General features: G+C 33.6%; 1 protein-coding gene across 1 annotated transcript in view; it reads left to right on the plus strand.

Moving 5' to 3' along the window:
• The window catches only part of LOC136840910 (neuroligin-4, X-linked-like), a 137,814-nt gene that overhangs the window by 90,499 nt on the left and 32,243 nt on the right, over positions 1-15,072 (plus strand). Inside the window, exon 2 of the mRNA XM_067107874.1 lies at positions 11,146-11,292. Within this exon, the coding sequence (XP_066963975.1) occupies positions 11,146-11,292 (147 nt within the window). The remainder of the gene's footprint in view (positions 1-11,145; positions 11,293-15,072) is intronic.

Raw genomic sequence — 15,072 nt, forward strand, 5'->3', positions numbered from 1 at the left:
GAAAGCCTATTCAGCGACTCCAGTTGGCGTAAACCATTGAGCCATCAAGAGTATAAGTCTTTTGCGAGATGTCGTACTGCTTTTTACCCGTCGTGGCGGGAAAGTGTACTACATACAATGACCCACCTCCGCCATGACAGACATTGGTATTTTGGAACACAACTCTTGTTATGAAATTTTTTCACACCGTGATTTATACAATCATGAAGCTACAAATGTCAATATCGAAATTCACACCTCGGTATATCTCCGTTGGAGATACAAGTTTATATAAGTGATAAATGAATGGAATCGTGGACACGAATCGCGACAACCCTATTCAGCGACTCAGTTGAGTAAACCATTGAGCCATCAAGAGGTAATCTTTTGCGAGACAGTGTCGTGAGCGGGAAAGTGTACTAGCCTCGACATCACTCCGCCACGACAGTTCATTGATGCGTTTGGAACACGCAGCTCTTGTTATGAAATTTTTATCACACCGCGATTTATATATAAATCATGAAGCTACAAATGTCGCTTAATATCGAGTTTCACGCTACCTCGGTATATCTCCCGTTGGAGAATTGTCGAAATTTATATAGAGTGATAAATGAATTGGAATCGCTGAATAGGCTGTCGCGGTTCGTGTCCCCACGATTCCAATTCATTTATCACTTATATAAATTCCCCTTCGGCGACAATTCTCCAACGGAGATATACCGAGGTATGTGAATTTCGATATTGCTTTATTTGTAGCTTCATGATTGTATATAAATCACGGTGATAAAAATTTCATAACAAGAGCTGCGTTTCCAAACGTACCAATGAACTGTCATGGCGGAGGTGGGTCATTGTCGAGGTTAGTACACTTTCCCCGCTCACGACGGGTAAAAGCAGTACGACATCTCGGCAAAAGACTTATACCTCTTTGATGGCTCAATGGTTTACGCCAACTGGAGTCGCTGAATAGGCTTTCGTCGCGGGTTCGTGTCCCCACGATTCCACCATTTATCACTTATATAAATTCCCTTCGCGACAATTCTCCAACGGAGATATACCGAGGTAGCGTGAATTTTCGATATTGCTTACATTTGTAGCTTCATGATTGTATATAAATCACGGTGTGTGATAAAAAATTTCATAACAAGAGCTATATTCCAAAACGTACCAATGAACTGTCATGGCGGAGGTGGGTCATTGTCGAGGCTAGTACACTTTCCCCGCTCACGACGGGTAAAAGCAGTACGACATCTCGGCAAAAGACTTATACCTCTCTTGATGGCTCAATGGTTTACGCCAACTGGAGTCGCTGAATAGGCTTTCGTCGCGGGTTCGTGTCCTCACGATTCCAATTCATTTATCACTTATATAAATTCCTCTTCGACAATTCTCCAACGGAGATATACCGAGGTAGCGTGAATTTCGATATTAAGCGACATTTGTAGCTTCATGATTGTATATAAATCACGGTGTGAAAAAATTTCATAACAAGAGCTGCGTGTTCCAAACGTACCAATGAACTGTCATGGCGGAGGTGGGTCATTGTCGAGGTTAGTACACTTTCCCGCTCACGACGGGTAAAAGCAGTACGACATCTCGGCAAAAGACTTATACCTCTTTGATGGCTCAATGGTTTACGCCAACTGGAGTCGCTGAATAGGTTTGTCGCGGGTTCGTGTCCCCACGATTCCAATTCATTTATCACTTATATAAATTCCCCTTCGGCGACAATTCTCCAACGGAGATATACTGAGGTAGCGTGAATTTCGATATTGCGACATTTGTAGCTTCATGATTGTATATAAATCACGGTGTGATAAAAATTTATATATATATATATATATATATATATATATATATAGGCTATATATATATATATATATATATATATATATATATATATATATATATATATATATATATATATATATATATATATATATATATATATATATATATATATATATATATATGTATGTATAACTGATTCACGAAGATATGTTACGTAAGCAAACGGCAGGAAGGAAAATTGAAACAAGGGAGTGGTTTCCAGGCCTTTCGACACAACGGTCGTTTACTAGCAGACTGCTAGTAAACGACTGTTGTGTCGAAAGGCCTAGCAACCACTCCGTTGTTTCAAGTTTGCTTCGTGGTATTTGCCTTTATTTATACACACACACACACACATATATATATAATGTGTGTGTGTACATAATTATACGCTTCCTTGTGTATAAATATGTACATGAACAGCTACACACGGAGTTAAATGCTAATGATGAACTGTTGGTTCAGGAAGCTAATTTGTTTACGTTAACTGCACATTTTAAAAGTTAAAATAAAAGTAGACTAGTGCTTAATACCAAATTCATACTGGAATGTGTAACAAAACGAAAAAGTACCCAATTAACACGTTAACATTTAACAAGAGAGATTTACTCACAGCTTAATTACAGCTGCGTGTGAAAGCAGCATTTCAAAGGAAAATAACTAATTACATTATATATTTTTTGGTGTCACCATGAATAATATGTAATTAGATACTATTTAAATCATTCTAATTTAGTTGCAACGTGCATTATGCTCATATTTATTCTGGCGATAATTAGTGCTTAGATATTTTAAGATGATGATGTTTTATTCGAAAAGGACGATACACCTCATGTAAAAAAGAAAATATCCAGTTTGAGCTTATAGCTTTTAAAAAAAATCTGCAATAAATTCTTTAGAGAGAAGTGTTGTTGAGAATTAATATCAATTAGGAATCGGTTTTACGAACTGCTCCTTTAATCAGAATGTTTTCAGTAAAATTTCCCCCCATCCCTCCAGAAACTCTTTTATGAAGGTAAATTCTTTAGAAAAGCAGCTAATTAAGGTTTTATTAATTATGTAAGATCACTGTTCTTAAGAACAGCTAATTTAAACGTTTTCAGACTGACTGTTCAGATGAGAACTGTTTTCAAGACGAAATATTCTAAAGGAAACAGCTCCCAGAATCCTTAAAATGAAATGTATTAATACATTTAAATATTCATTTTCGTTTATGGATAGGAACAAATACGATCTAAGCCGCTGTCTATGCTGTTGTGAATTTTCTTAGTGATTTTGAAACAGTCTACAAGCTTGGCATATTTCGGGGTCATAATTTGTGGTAACCTTGCGATCAACTATTAGAATTCATATTATTTTCTCCGTTCTCTATCTTGTACACCTTTCTGGTCATTCACTTTTGTAAACGATTTACCGACTAACAGTAAAACCAGGATGGATTTTCATGATCAATTCATAATAACAATGAAGCAGCATATCTTAAATCTGCAGTACATCACAGGGGATTTTATCATAGGATGAAATAGATTTTAACTCTGGGAAAATTATTTATATCTCGTCTGTAAAATGCTGAACGTATTGCCTGTATATGAACTATCGCATAACGCAGACATTTTGCATTCATCCACAGTTTAAACACCACTAGCTCCTGACGTAATAGCTTCTGATGTATACACTCACACACACGTGCAAACACACACACACAATATATATACATAAGTATATATATATATATATATATATATATATATATATATATATATATATATATATATATATATATATATATATATATATATATATATATATATATATATGTATTTATATAATGTGTGTATGTATATATATATATATATATATATATATATATATATATATATATATATATATATATATATATATATATATATATATATATATATATATATATATATATTTATATTATATATTTATATATTATATTATATATATATATATAATATATATATATATATATTTATATTTATATTTATATATATGCATATATGTATATATGTGTGTCTGTATATGAATAAAGAATAGCAGCCTCATGTTATGGAAAGTGGAAGGTTCTTGGCTACTTGTATGTATCATACTAAGTAATATGAATGTCATCACTGAAATTTCACGGTAGTCCGCAAATAATTACTTTCGACTTCATCGTTAGCAGTCACTTTAAATTGGAAATATTCACTGCCCGTCTTTGTTCATAATTACAGGGCGACTGAATAATTTAGAAAAAAAAATAGCAATAACAGAGCTTTAACATCAGAGCATACCTCCATCAGGGCCACATTAATAGTGAAAAAATAAAATCAATTGTTCCAAATGAGCACATGTTACATACTAATTGTTTTTTAACAAGTTTTGTGACCTTGATTTTTTTTTTGCTTCAAAACTACAGTTTGGTTCTCTTATTATTCCTCAAAAAATACAACTCAAATATCTATCCAACACAGAAAAGTTTAAATAAAAATGTGTGAATTTGTTCCCTCAAGGTAAAGCTTGTTCTTGTATTTGTTAAGAAATGGATACCGCAAATATGTATCCGACTGTAAAGTATTTGAAGGGGAAAAAATTACCGGACTTCGACTAATGGTTGCTAAAGGTCAGACTTTGCAATGTGAGTTACAATATTGGTTTATCAATGTGGGATATCGATACAAAAATTATGTAGTAGGTTGTGAATCATCTACACCTACGAAAGTAGGTGATATTGACATTAATTTGACCTTCAATCCTTTGAGAAATCCCTAATCTAAAAATGTCATCGGGTTTAGAAATTCATGTTATAAATATGTTTGCTACATTATATTTTTGTTCGGGTAATGCGCTCTCGGATATCCTGAAAACATAAGCATAGTAAGGTACGGCTCCAAGTACGACAACGTCCTATTTTTTTGTTGGAGACAATAATGAAAGAATAAAATTATTTTCTTGAGTCCACATTTTGTACTGCAAAATTTAAATGACGTTCCGAGAGTGCTGACTTCATAAATGAAAAGAGAGAGAGAGAGAGAGAGAGAGAGAGAGAGAGAGAGAGAGAACAGCCAACCTTCTATAATTATCTAAACCTATTATGGTTAAATTTACTCCAGTAACCCTCTAACTCTAGATGTTGCCTGTTTGCCTTTATCCAGTGTTATCGTCATTCAAACACGTGAATGACTATATCATATCATATTACGCCGTAATTCTTTTACACGTTTTTGTACACCTTTTTGGGAGTGGTGACGATTACGGGAAAATATTGGAAAGTGCAACCATTCCACTTTCAGGTATTGACAGCTATACATTTCGACATTTTCAGGAAAATGGTGCACTGCACCAAACAAGTGATTTTATATTTGTATTCCGGGATAATGTAATGCTTTGAATAAAAACGGAATGGAATTCATATCACCAACATTAAATAGTGAATCAGCCTTAATGAACGCACAGTAATGTTTCTTGTTAACCCAAGCAAAAGAAACTGATATTAAACTGAAACAAGTAAAAAATGCGCCGAAGTTTCCTCGGCGCAATCGAGTTTTCTGTACATCGAATAATCAAGGCCACCGAAAATAGATCTATTTGTCTATGCTGTATGAGCCGCGCCCCATGAAACAATTACCAAGACCCGGTGGTGGTCTGGCTTATATCGTTGTCAGATGCACGATTATGGCTAATTTTAACCTTCAATAAAATAAAAACTACTGGGGTTGGAGGGCTGCAGTTTGGTATGTCTGATGTTTGGAGGGTGGATGATCAACATAGCAATTTGCAGCCCTCTAGCCTCAGTAGTTTTTAAGATCTGAGGGCGGACAAAGAAAGTGCGGACGGACAAACAAAGCCGGCACAACAGTTTTCTTCTCAGAAAACTAAAACATCTTTAGTAAACGCTCGTAGTCTAAATACAATTTTACAGTTTCAACGGTCAGTTGCAGTAAACCATAAGAAAAACCATGGTATTTCCCAGCTAAGATGCTTGACGCGAAAATTTCTGGCGATTCTTCGAAGACATGGTCTCTAAAATAAAATACCACACACACAATAATGTTCAAAGGAAAGAGACTGGCCAATATATTGAGGATGCAAAAGCCTCCATAGGCGTCTGAGACCAGAATGAATACTCTTTTTATATTGGCCTTTGATCTCCGCGAACCACGTTTGCCCTGGGATCACAAAGGGTAGCTTTTCGTTACGACAGAAATACGAGTTGCAGCGAAGGTGCCTCCGCTTCAGTTGGCAAAACATTATGGTTTAGGAAAAAAAGAACGTTGAGTTACGTTCGCAATACCCGATATTAAGGAAAGGCAAGTGGTAGTACAATTTTCCTATCAAAGGGCCTCATTTCCCCACGAAAATAACTTTGTAAGTCGAGCGCCGCCGACGAAGCAATGTATAAAGCACCCGAGCGATGGGGCTTCGACATCAAAGAGCCCTGGACGGTTTGCAAGGATTAATACGCTTTCCAGAGGTAGCAGGAAAGCATAATGGAAAAATAAATTGGATGTTGTCTCAACTGTGCGACTTGGCTTTGTGGATTGGTTTCCTTGTTTGCGGGATCTCATCTTCATTTCGTGGTAATTACTTTATTGGAATTAGAATTATGTGCAACTCATTTTTATCATAAAAATTATTAGTTTCTGTTTAATCATATCTCTTTCGGGCGAGAGAATCACAGTAAAAACTCTTCAAAATCTACAGAAAATCAAAGCTGACACTCAACAACCCTAACCCTTCCTCAAGAAAAATTAATGAGGAGAAAAGATGAGAAAAATATATTGTCACAAATATATACAGAGCTGGAAACTTATTCTAGTATTATATGAAACTGCAAACAAAGAATTCTGCCTTCATTTTTCATGCGGAGAGATCAGTCTGCTGAAAAGCGGAAAATTTCTGCCAAATAAACAAAAATAAATCTATTTTCACATAGGTTTTAGATATATAGAAAACTCACTTTTCCTAGGAATCTTATTAAATACAACCAAGTGTTTATGATAATGGCGGTTTTAAATATCCGTTGATCATCATTCGCGCTTAAAACCCTATTAAATGTCCTCTTATGCTAAGGTCACGATTAAAATGAAATAAATGATCAAATGCTCCTTTTAATTTTGCAATAATTTTGCGAGCAGAAATTTACGATTTTCTTGCATGAACAGCTAATATGAGAGAGAGAGAGAGAGAGAGAGAGAGAGAGAGAGAGAGAGAGAGAGAGAGAGAGAGAGAGAGAGAGAGAGAGAGAATGAATATATACCTTGTTTTCACTATTTTTAAATGATCTTCATCTGAAAAAACTTGAATCACCAAAGATGATTTGCGCAAGTTTGGTCAGTATTGTTCTATTGGTTTTGGGAAATCTTAAAAGTACACGACATTTATACGCACATATACACATAACTAGTTAAAAAGAAGTTAGGCGAACTTTCAATCCATACGCTTTAAAACCCAAACCCAAAAGGAGTAAGAACTTAGTTCAACTCTTGATGTCTCATTCTAAAGTTACTGATGACTTAAACCCAATCAAGCTTTCCCAAGAGAAGCAATCAGGTACGAATTCAGCATCGACCGTCTCTGCCCTGTCGATGCCGATATTAATGAACTGACAAGTAATGAGATGGCAGGGAATTTGCGATTATCTTAATGGCATTTCTAAAGCGTTAATGACAACGGCTGCACTAATGAGAGGTACGTTAATGACCTGGATTTCCCGAGCTTCCGTACAGAGGCAGAGACACGCTGTGTTATTTAACTTAGAGAGAAGAATGGGGTGTTCAACAGCACTGGCAGAAGTGATTTTAGCTGGGTCAAATGGCTCTCAAATGAATGCAGTTGCGGTTGGGAAAAGTATATGGACAAGTGAAGAAGAATGTACAGGTTTTATAAAAGGGGAAAAAGTTGTTAAGGACATAATCGTAGGAGGGGTGATTACCCACGTTCTCTGTGATCAGAGAAATTTAATTTGTTGTTTCCAGATTTTAGAATTTAATTAGTGAGAAAAATGCCAATTCCACAGAAGAATACGGTGAAATTTGCATTGCTGAGATGCAGCCAGGCAAACTTTCATTTGTTAAAGAACACTAAGAGGAACCTTGCAACATTTTTGATTACGCACGCAAACACACACATTATGTATTGTATATATATATATATATATATATATATATATATATATATATATATATATATATATACATAATGTGTATATTATATACATAATGTGTGTGTTTGCATGTAATCCAAAAATGTTGCAAGGTTCCTCTAGTGTTCTTTTAACAAATGAAAGTTTGCCTGGCTGCATCTCAGCAACGCAAATTTCACATATATATATATATATATATATATATATATATATATATATATATATATATATATATATATATATATATATATATATATATATATATATATATATATATATATATATATATACATATATATATATATATATATATATTTTTTTTTTTATATATATATATATATATATCTATTATATATATATATATATATATATATATAATATATAAATTATATATATATGGATAAATATGTTTGAAGTATATATATATATATAATATATATATAAATATATATAATAAAACTCCACTATCATATATAAAATAATCATATAAAAACTCATGAAAGATAATTTAAATAATATATATATATATATATAGCATTAAAATATATGTAATTTGGACATATATAAACAAATATATAAAAGTCTATATCATTCTTCTATATTATATACATATACAAAGAAATCGAACTTATGCATAAATATAAGATATATATATATACCGGTCCATATATATATATATATAGGCCTCCCTGATTTATAATACCCAGAGCAATGTAATATATAAATATATATATGATATAAAATGCTATTATCTTTTAAGCTGATAAAATTAATACTATGAATACATACATATATATAAACAAACAACATACACACAGGTACACACACAGTAGTATATCTATTATAAGTGAATATAAGAAAGATATTAATAAAAAATTTATATATAAATATAATATAGCGAATGGATAAACACACGTGCACACACAACCAACACACACACACACACACAAACACAACACACACACATCTCATATATATATATATATATAAATATATATATATATATTATATAATATATATAAATATATAAATATATTATAAAGCTATATAATATGGATTATATAAACAAATAGATATAAAGTCTATATATTCTATATATATATATATATATAAAGAAATAACTATATAAATAGGAAGATATATATATAAATATATATCCATATATATATATATATATATATGATTTATATATATATATATATAAATATATATATAAAAGAATATATAAATAAATATGCTATTATATATATATATGATAAAATTATATATATATAATATATATATATATAGATGCATACACACACATACATATATATATATACTACATATAAATACACACACATACACATATATATATATATATACATATACATATATATATATATATATATATATATATATATATATATCTATATATATATACTGTATATACAAATATGTATATATAATGTTTATATAATATAATTAATATAATATATATATATATATATATATATATATATATATATATATATATATATATATATATATATATATATATATATATATATATATATATATATATATATATATATATATATATATATATATATATATATATATGTATATATATATATATATATACATATATATACACATATGTATATATAATGTTTATATAATGTATAATGTAATTTAAAATATATATATATATATATATATATATATATATATATATATATATATATATATATATATATATATATATATATATATATATATATATATATATATATATAATGTGTGTGTGTGTGTGTGTGTGTGTGTATTACATATCACAGAAGAAATAATATATGTCCAGCTCTCTGGAATATGAACCTTCGGATGAGGGTGAAAGCGATAATGGATAGGAGTTAACCAATTTTCTGCTTTAGGATTCTGATCGGTTCAGTTTTTCCCTATGCAAATATCCTAAGTATTTATCAGTCTACATCAAGACTGAGTTTGAAAATTTCTTTCTTTTCCATATATGCGATGATGACCTCCAGAATACGGAATTTTCCTTTTAACATCAAAATTACTTCTTTTTATCATCTTTATCCACTCTCGATTCGCGCCCAACTCTCCTTCTTTTTATATTCTTTTTATATAGTTTTACCCCAAATATCTCTCTCTCTCTCTCTCTCTCTCTCTCTCTCTCTCTCTCTCTCTCTATATATATATATATATATATATATATATATATATATATATATATATATGTATGTGTGTGTGTATGTGATGTGTGGGTGTATGTGTGCACATTCACCAAGTCACTAAACATATCAAGATCAGCACAGGGGACGTGAAGATTTCTCTCTATCGCTGAAGCTTAAGTTCAAGAGATCAACCAACCCATAACAAATAACCAACCAACATTCTGTTAATTACAGCAAAACTACAGAATTGTTTTATCGCCTGAAAATCCATAAACTTGGGGAGGAAACCACGTAAGCTTTAATTACATAAAATACACAACAATTACCCGAAGAGAACGCGAAAAGGAATTCCTGGAAAAGGTGAAAATTGTAGGTAGATTTTCGGGTCTTTCCTGGATAGAGATCCCCAGGGGTTTTAACCCGGTATGTATCCACCTTTACTGCGTGTTTAGTACAAGTCCGTTGGGGATTACCGTTAAAACATAAACAAAAGACTGGAAATATTATAAAGATAATGACCCCCAAGAAATATCAGTCCTAGATAATGGTCCCCGAAAACCCTTGGGGGCACTATCTAGGAAAGATCCGATTTTTCCAAAAAAAATTTAAAAGAAAAATTGCTATAGTACAAATCCTCGAACTCTGCTCCTAGCTGTAAAGTGTCTGGAATTTTTAGCTGCACACCGAATGCAACATCGTGTCGTGGAATTAAAAGTATTTTTTGTTTTGTTTTTTAGCTTAAACAGTGTGGAGCATGAGTTATTGATGATAAAAAAAAAAGTTTAGAAAGTTGGTGTCCCAGCCTCCAAATAAAGAAGTTAGTCAAAGAGAAGAACAAGGGAGCAAGTGTGTATTTACGGCATACTAAACATGTTAAAGATGTTTCTCATTGTGTGAATTGTGTGTTATGCCATAACAATAACAAGACTTCTTGTTTATTTGTTGTTAGATATTTTGCGCATTAATTACGCAAAAATATAATTCCATTAATCCCCTCTCTTTCTCTTACAGACAGGTATACGACAGGCTACCCAGTGGTGGTGTACGTTCATGGGGAGTCCTACCAGTGGGGATCTGCCAGTCTCTACGATGGGTCTGTCCTGGCCGCCCTCGCCAAAGTGATTGTCGTCACCATCAATTATCGTCTGGGCATTTTAGGTAAGTTCAGAAAGTTCTTGTACTGAAACTTGAGGGGCATGCTGCGCACGACAGACTGGGCATTGTATTTCACGAACCTGAACAGCAGTGCGATTAATTACGGTGAACATTATTAGCTGCCTCGTATCACAGGCCTAGAATCGATCTGCTAAAAATTAGTTTATAAAGACTGTAACCAAGACTGCAGAGTGAACGTGTTATATTTATAACTTTTTTACTTATTCTCTTGAAGAGGATTATGGTCATCTTAAATGATAGTTTATGGGAACATGAAGGTAGTCGCAAGACAATCAGCGGAGGAATGGAATGGAATGGAATAGAGTTTAGGCCAAAGGCCAAGCACTGGGACCTATGAGAGCATTCAGCCCTGAAAAGGAAACTGATAGTAGGTAGGTTTGAAAGGTGGAACAGGAGGAAAACCTCGCAGTTCCTCTGTGAAATAATTGTTAGGAGATTGTGCATAGTGAGATGGAAGTAAGATAATGAGAATGGAGGTACAGTAAAAGGAATGAAAGGGGCTGCAGCTAGGGGCAGAAGGATCCGCTGCAAAGAACCTTTAGTAATGCCTACAGTGCACCCCGTGAGGTGCACTGACAGCACTACCCCCCTACGGGAATCAGCGGAGGAGCCAAAGGCATTGATAACCCCAACATAAGCAAGATATATAAAAATGGCAAACAAGGGTCGTCTCCAACCGTACTTCACCTCGCTTCCATGCGCCTGTGTTTAGTGACAATTTTATCTATTTGTTGAAAGAAATGAAATCCAGAATAGCTTCCAACCTCATTAATCCATGTGACGATCCACAGTAAGAGACACCATAACGGTTGACCATATTTTTCATTTCCTAATTACTAACAAAAATACTTACATTATGATTCTTATGAAAGATACAATTAATTAATGAGAATCAAAAATTATGAATGGGAGTGTTTAGAACATGACCTAGTTAATTATTGTTTAAAAAAAATTCCAGTATCCATAATAAAAATAAACTAATTATCACGGTTTCATGGGGGGGCGCTGATGCATATACAACACCCAAGGCAAGGTTTAAAAAAAATATCAAAAGCGGAAATAGTCATAAATCATTTACCCAAACACGCAACCAACATGTTCTGTCTTGAAGCGTATTCCCCGAAAGCAATACTGTAACAATTAAACTCCCGGATAACTATTCCAAAATCACTGCTGCCCAAAAAATTCTCAAATTCTTTCCCGATAAACACTCGGCGAACAAAGGCGAGAGAATATGTAAGAGAAATCGGACAAATGAAAGGCCACTAACACGGGAGGCAGCCCCATATTCCGATACCGATAAGGGCGAGTGAGTGATTTACGTACCGATAAATATCGGTTTGTCCTCCCATCAGCTCCGGCCGCGATAACCGATAACATGAATGAAAACACTATTAGGACGAAAAGTCGAATAAAGGGGTTGTCGTGGCTCTTGTTATTCAGGGAAATCTGAGTCGGTATTCGTTCTCTTCAAATAAATAGAATGGGGTGTATTTATTGGGTTATAAATTTCTGGTCGGTTCTGAATTTCTGGAAATTAAAAGCAGTAAGGATTTCATTTTTAAAATAGATGAAAAAACTTCAATGTATGAAGACAGCAGTATCACAGCGACACCAATCCTGATGGAAATAAGACACAAAATAAATATATAACTACAAATGCCCTACGATGTCGATGTATGATACCATTTAAACTAATTTAAAACATCGGCATAATTATTCATATTGCTCAGAACACACAATAATCACCAGAGTAAGATAAATCAAGATAATTTACAGATGTATGAGAACCTTAAAAACATCGATACTTTTCGCATTCTAGAACAGAAGCCCAACTCAAGGAATATTAATCAATACTCACTGACTGGAAAATTCTGAGAGGTGACCTCCAGGGTTTCTTTTTCCAACACCCATAACCCCAACCAACCAACCCACAAATAAAAAGCCCCAAAAAAAAAAAAAATACAACTTCCCAACAGTTACACTGAATCGTACGACTGATTTCCCAATCCCATTTTCAGGGGATTTAAAACATCCATTTCTATCTGAAATTGCCAATTTTCTGTCTTTTTCCATTTTCTCACTGCCCATTGCTTTCACTCTAATATTAACTCCAAGTCTCATCTACATTTTTATATTTTCCATTACAACAAAGCAAGGACTTTTACTCTTGTTGCCCACGAAGCCTAGAAATTAAGATTCAGTTCACCAGTACTCCCTTTTCTTACATTTTACTCTTTGTGGCTTTTTAGAAAATGTGCCGCGACGGTAAATCTTGCTTCAGTATAAACAAAATATGAATAAAAGTTTTATGTATACATCAAACTGACGTCACATCGATGAAGGCACTGACGTCTGCTGCGCTTAATTTCAGTTTAAACAAACACACACACACATACACACACACACACACACACACACACACACACACACACACATATATATATATATATATATATATATATATATATATATATATATATATATATATATATATATATATAACTAAAGAATTCAAAGCTTAGATGCAGAGGAAGAGAGAAGCTAAGAATGAATGTGAGAAGAGCAGTGAGGTGACTGGTGAGGAGGACGATTCTTCTCCTCAAGACTACAGAACAGCGGCAAAAATGTTCTTATTGAAAAGGGAGTAACAACGGACCGTACACTTAAGGAGTATTCTTTATTACATTAACAATCTATTTATTGTGTCATGTATAGATATACGCACAGTATTCCAATACATAAAACAAATGAAAAAATATATCCTACTTTGTCAGTTTTAAAGATCGGGGTCAAACGTCAAAATCACATATCCACTGAAAGAAGAAACAAGTAAAAAATGCGCCGAAGAAACTTCGGCAATCGAGTTTTCTGTACAGCGTATAATGCTGCATGAAACTCTCGATGTGCTGCAGTATAAAGCTCTCAGCCACGACCGGGCAGAGCTCAGTTGCTCCCTAGATGCGGTCAAGTGAAGATGCGTCGGCGGCTTCCATGGCTAGCTTTAACCTTTAAATAAAATAAACACTACTGAGGCTAGAGGGCTGCAATTTGTTATGTTTAATGATTGGAGGGTGGATGATCACATACCAGTTTGCAGCCCTCTAGCTTCATTAGCTTTTAAGATCTGAGGGGGGACAGAAAAAGTGGGGACGGACAAACAAAGCCATCTCAATGTTTTTCTTTGACAGTTACATAGAAGGAAAACATTCCGAAATACTTCGCTGCTGCAGGTTCTGAATTAAAGCAAAGGCTGTTTTAGAATATAAGTGAACAGTTCTGCGTTAGGAAACTATTACTTGTCCTCTGCTTTCCGAATGAAATTCCTTCAGCACTTGATCGTTTCCAATTGCACCTCTAAAAGCCACTCGAAGTTTATTGACGCCGAACGAATGCGAGAGATTGAGCTCAAAGAGAAATCAGTAGTTTTAAGTCTTTCCTAAAGTCTCGCCTTTTGACGAACATACGGTCGTTCCGTTCTTGCCTCTCACGGAATGACACTCGACGGATATTACACTGCACTTTTATGCAACTTCCTTAGATGACTTTCATGAAGGGTATGAAAAGCTTTTAATTACGATAAAGACACCCCATTCTCCTACTATTTTGAGAGAGAGAGAGCCAAATTAAGTTTGAGAACTAGGAAAACACTTATCAGATATCTAATCTAATTTTAATGTGCTATTTTTTCCCAATTGTATGGGGTAAGCACGATGCCTTCTTTTGAAGGACTTTGGTTTGGCTTTGGGCTAGACCGTAGCC

Source organism: Macrobrachium rosenbergii, chromosome 8 (assembly GCF_040412425.1).
Source record: "Macrobrachium rosenbergii isolate ZJJX-2024 chromosome 8, ASM4041242v1, whole genome shotgun sequence".
Taxonomy (NCBI): domain Eukaryota; kingdom Metazoa; phylum Arthropoda; class Malacostraca; order Decapoda; family Palaemonidae; genus Macrobrachium; species Macrobrachium rosenbergii.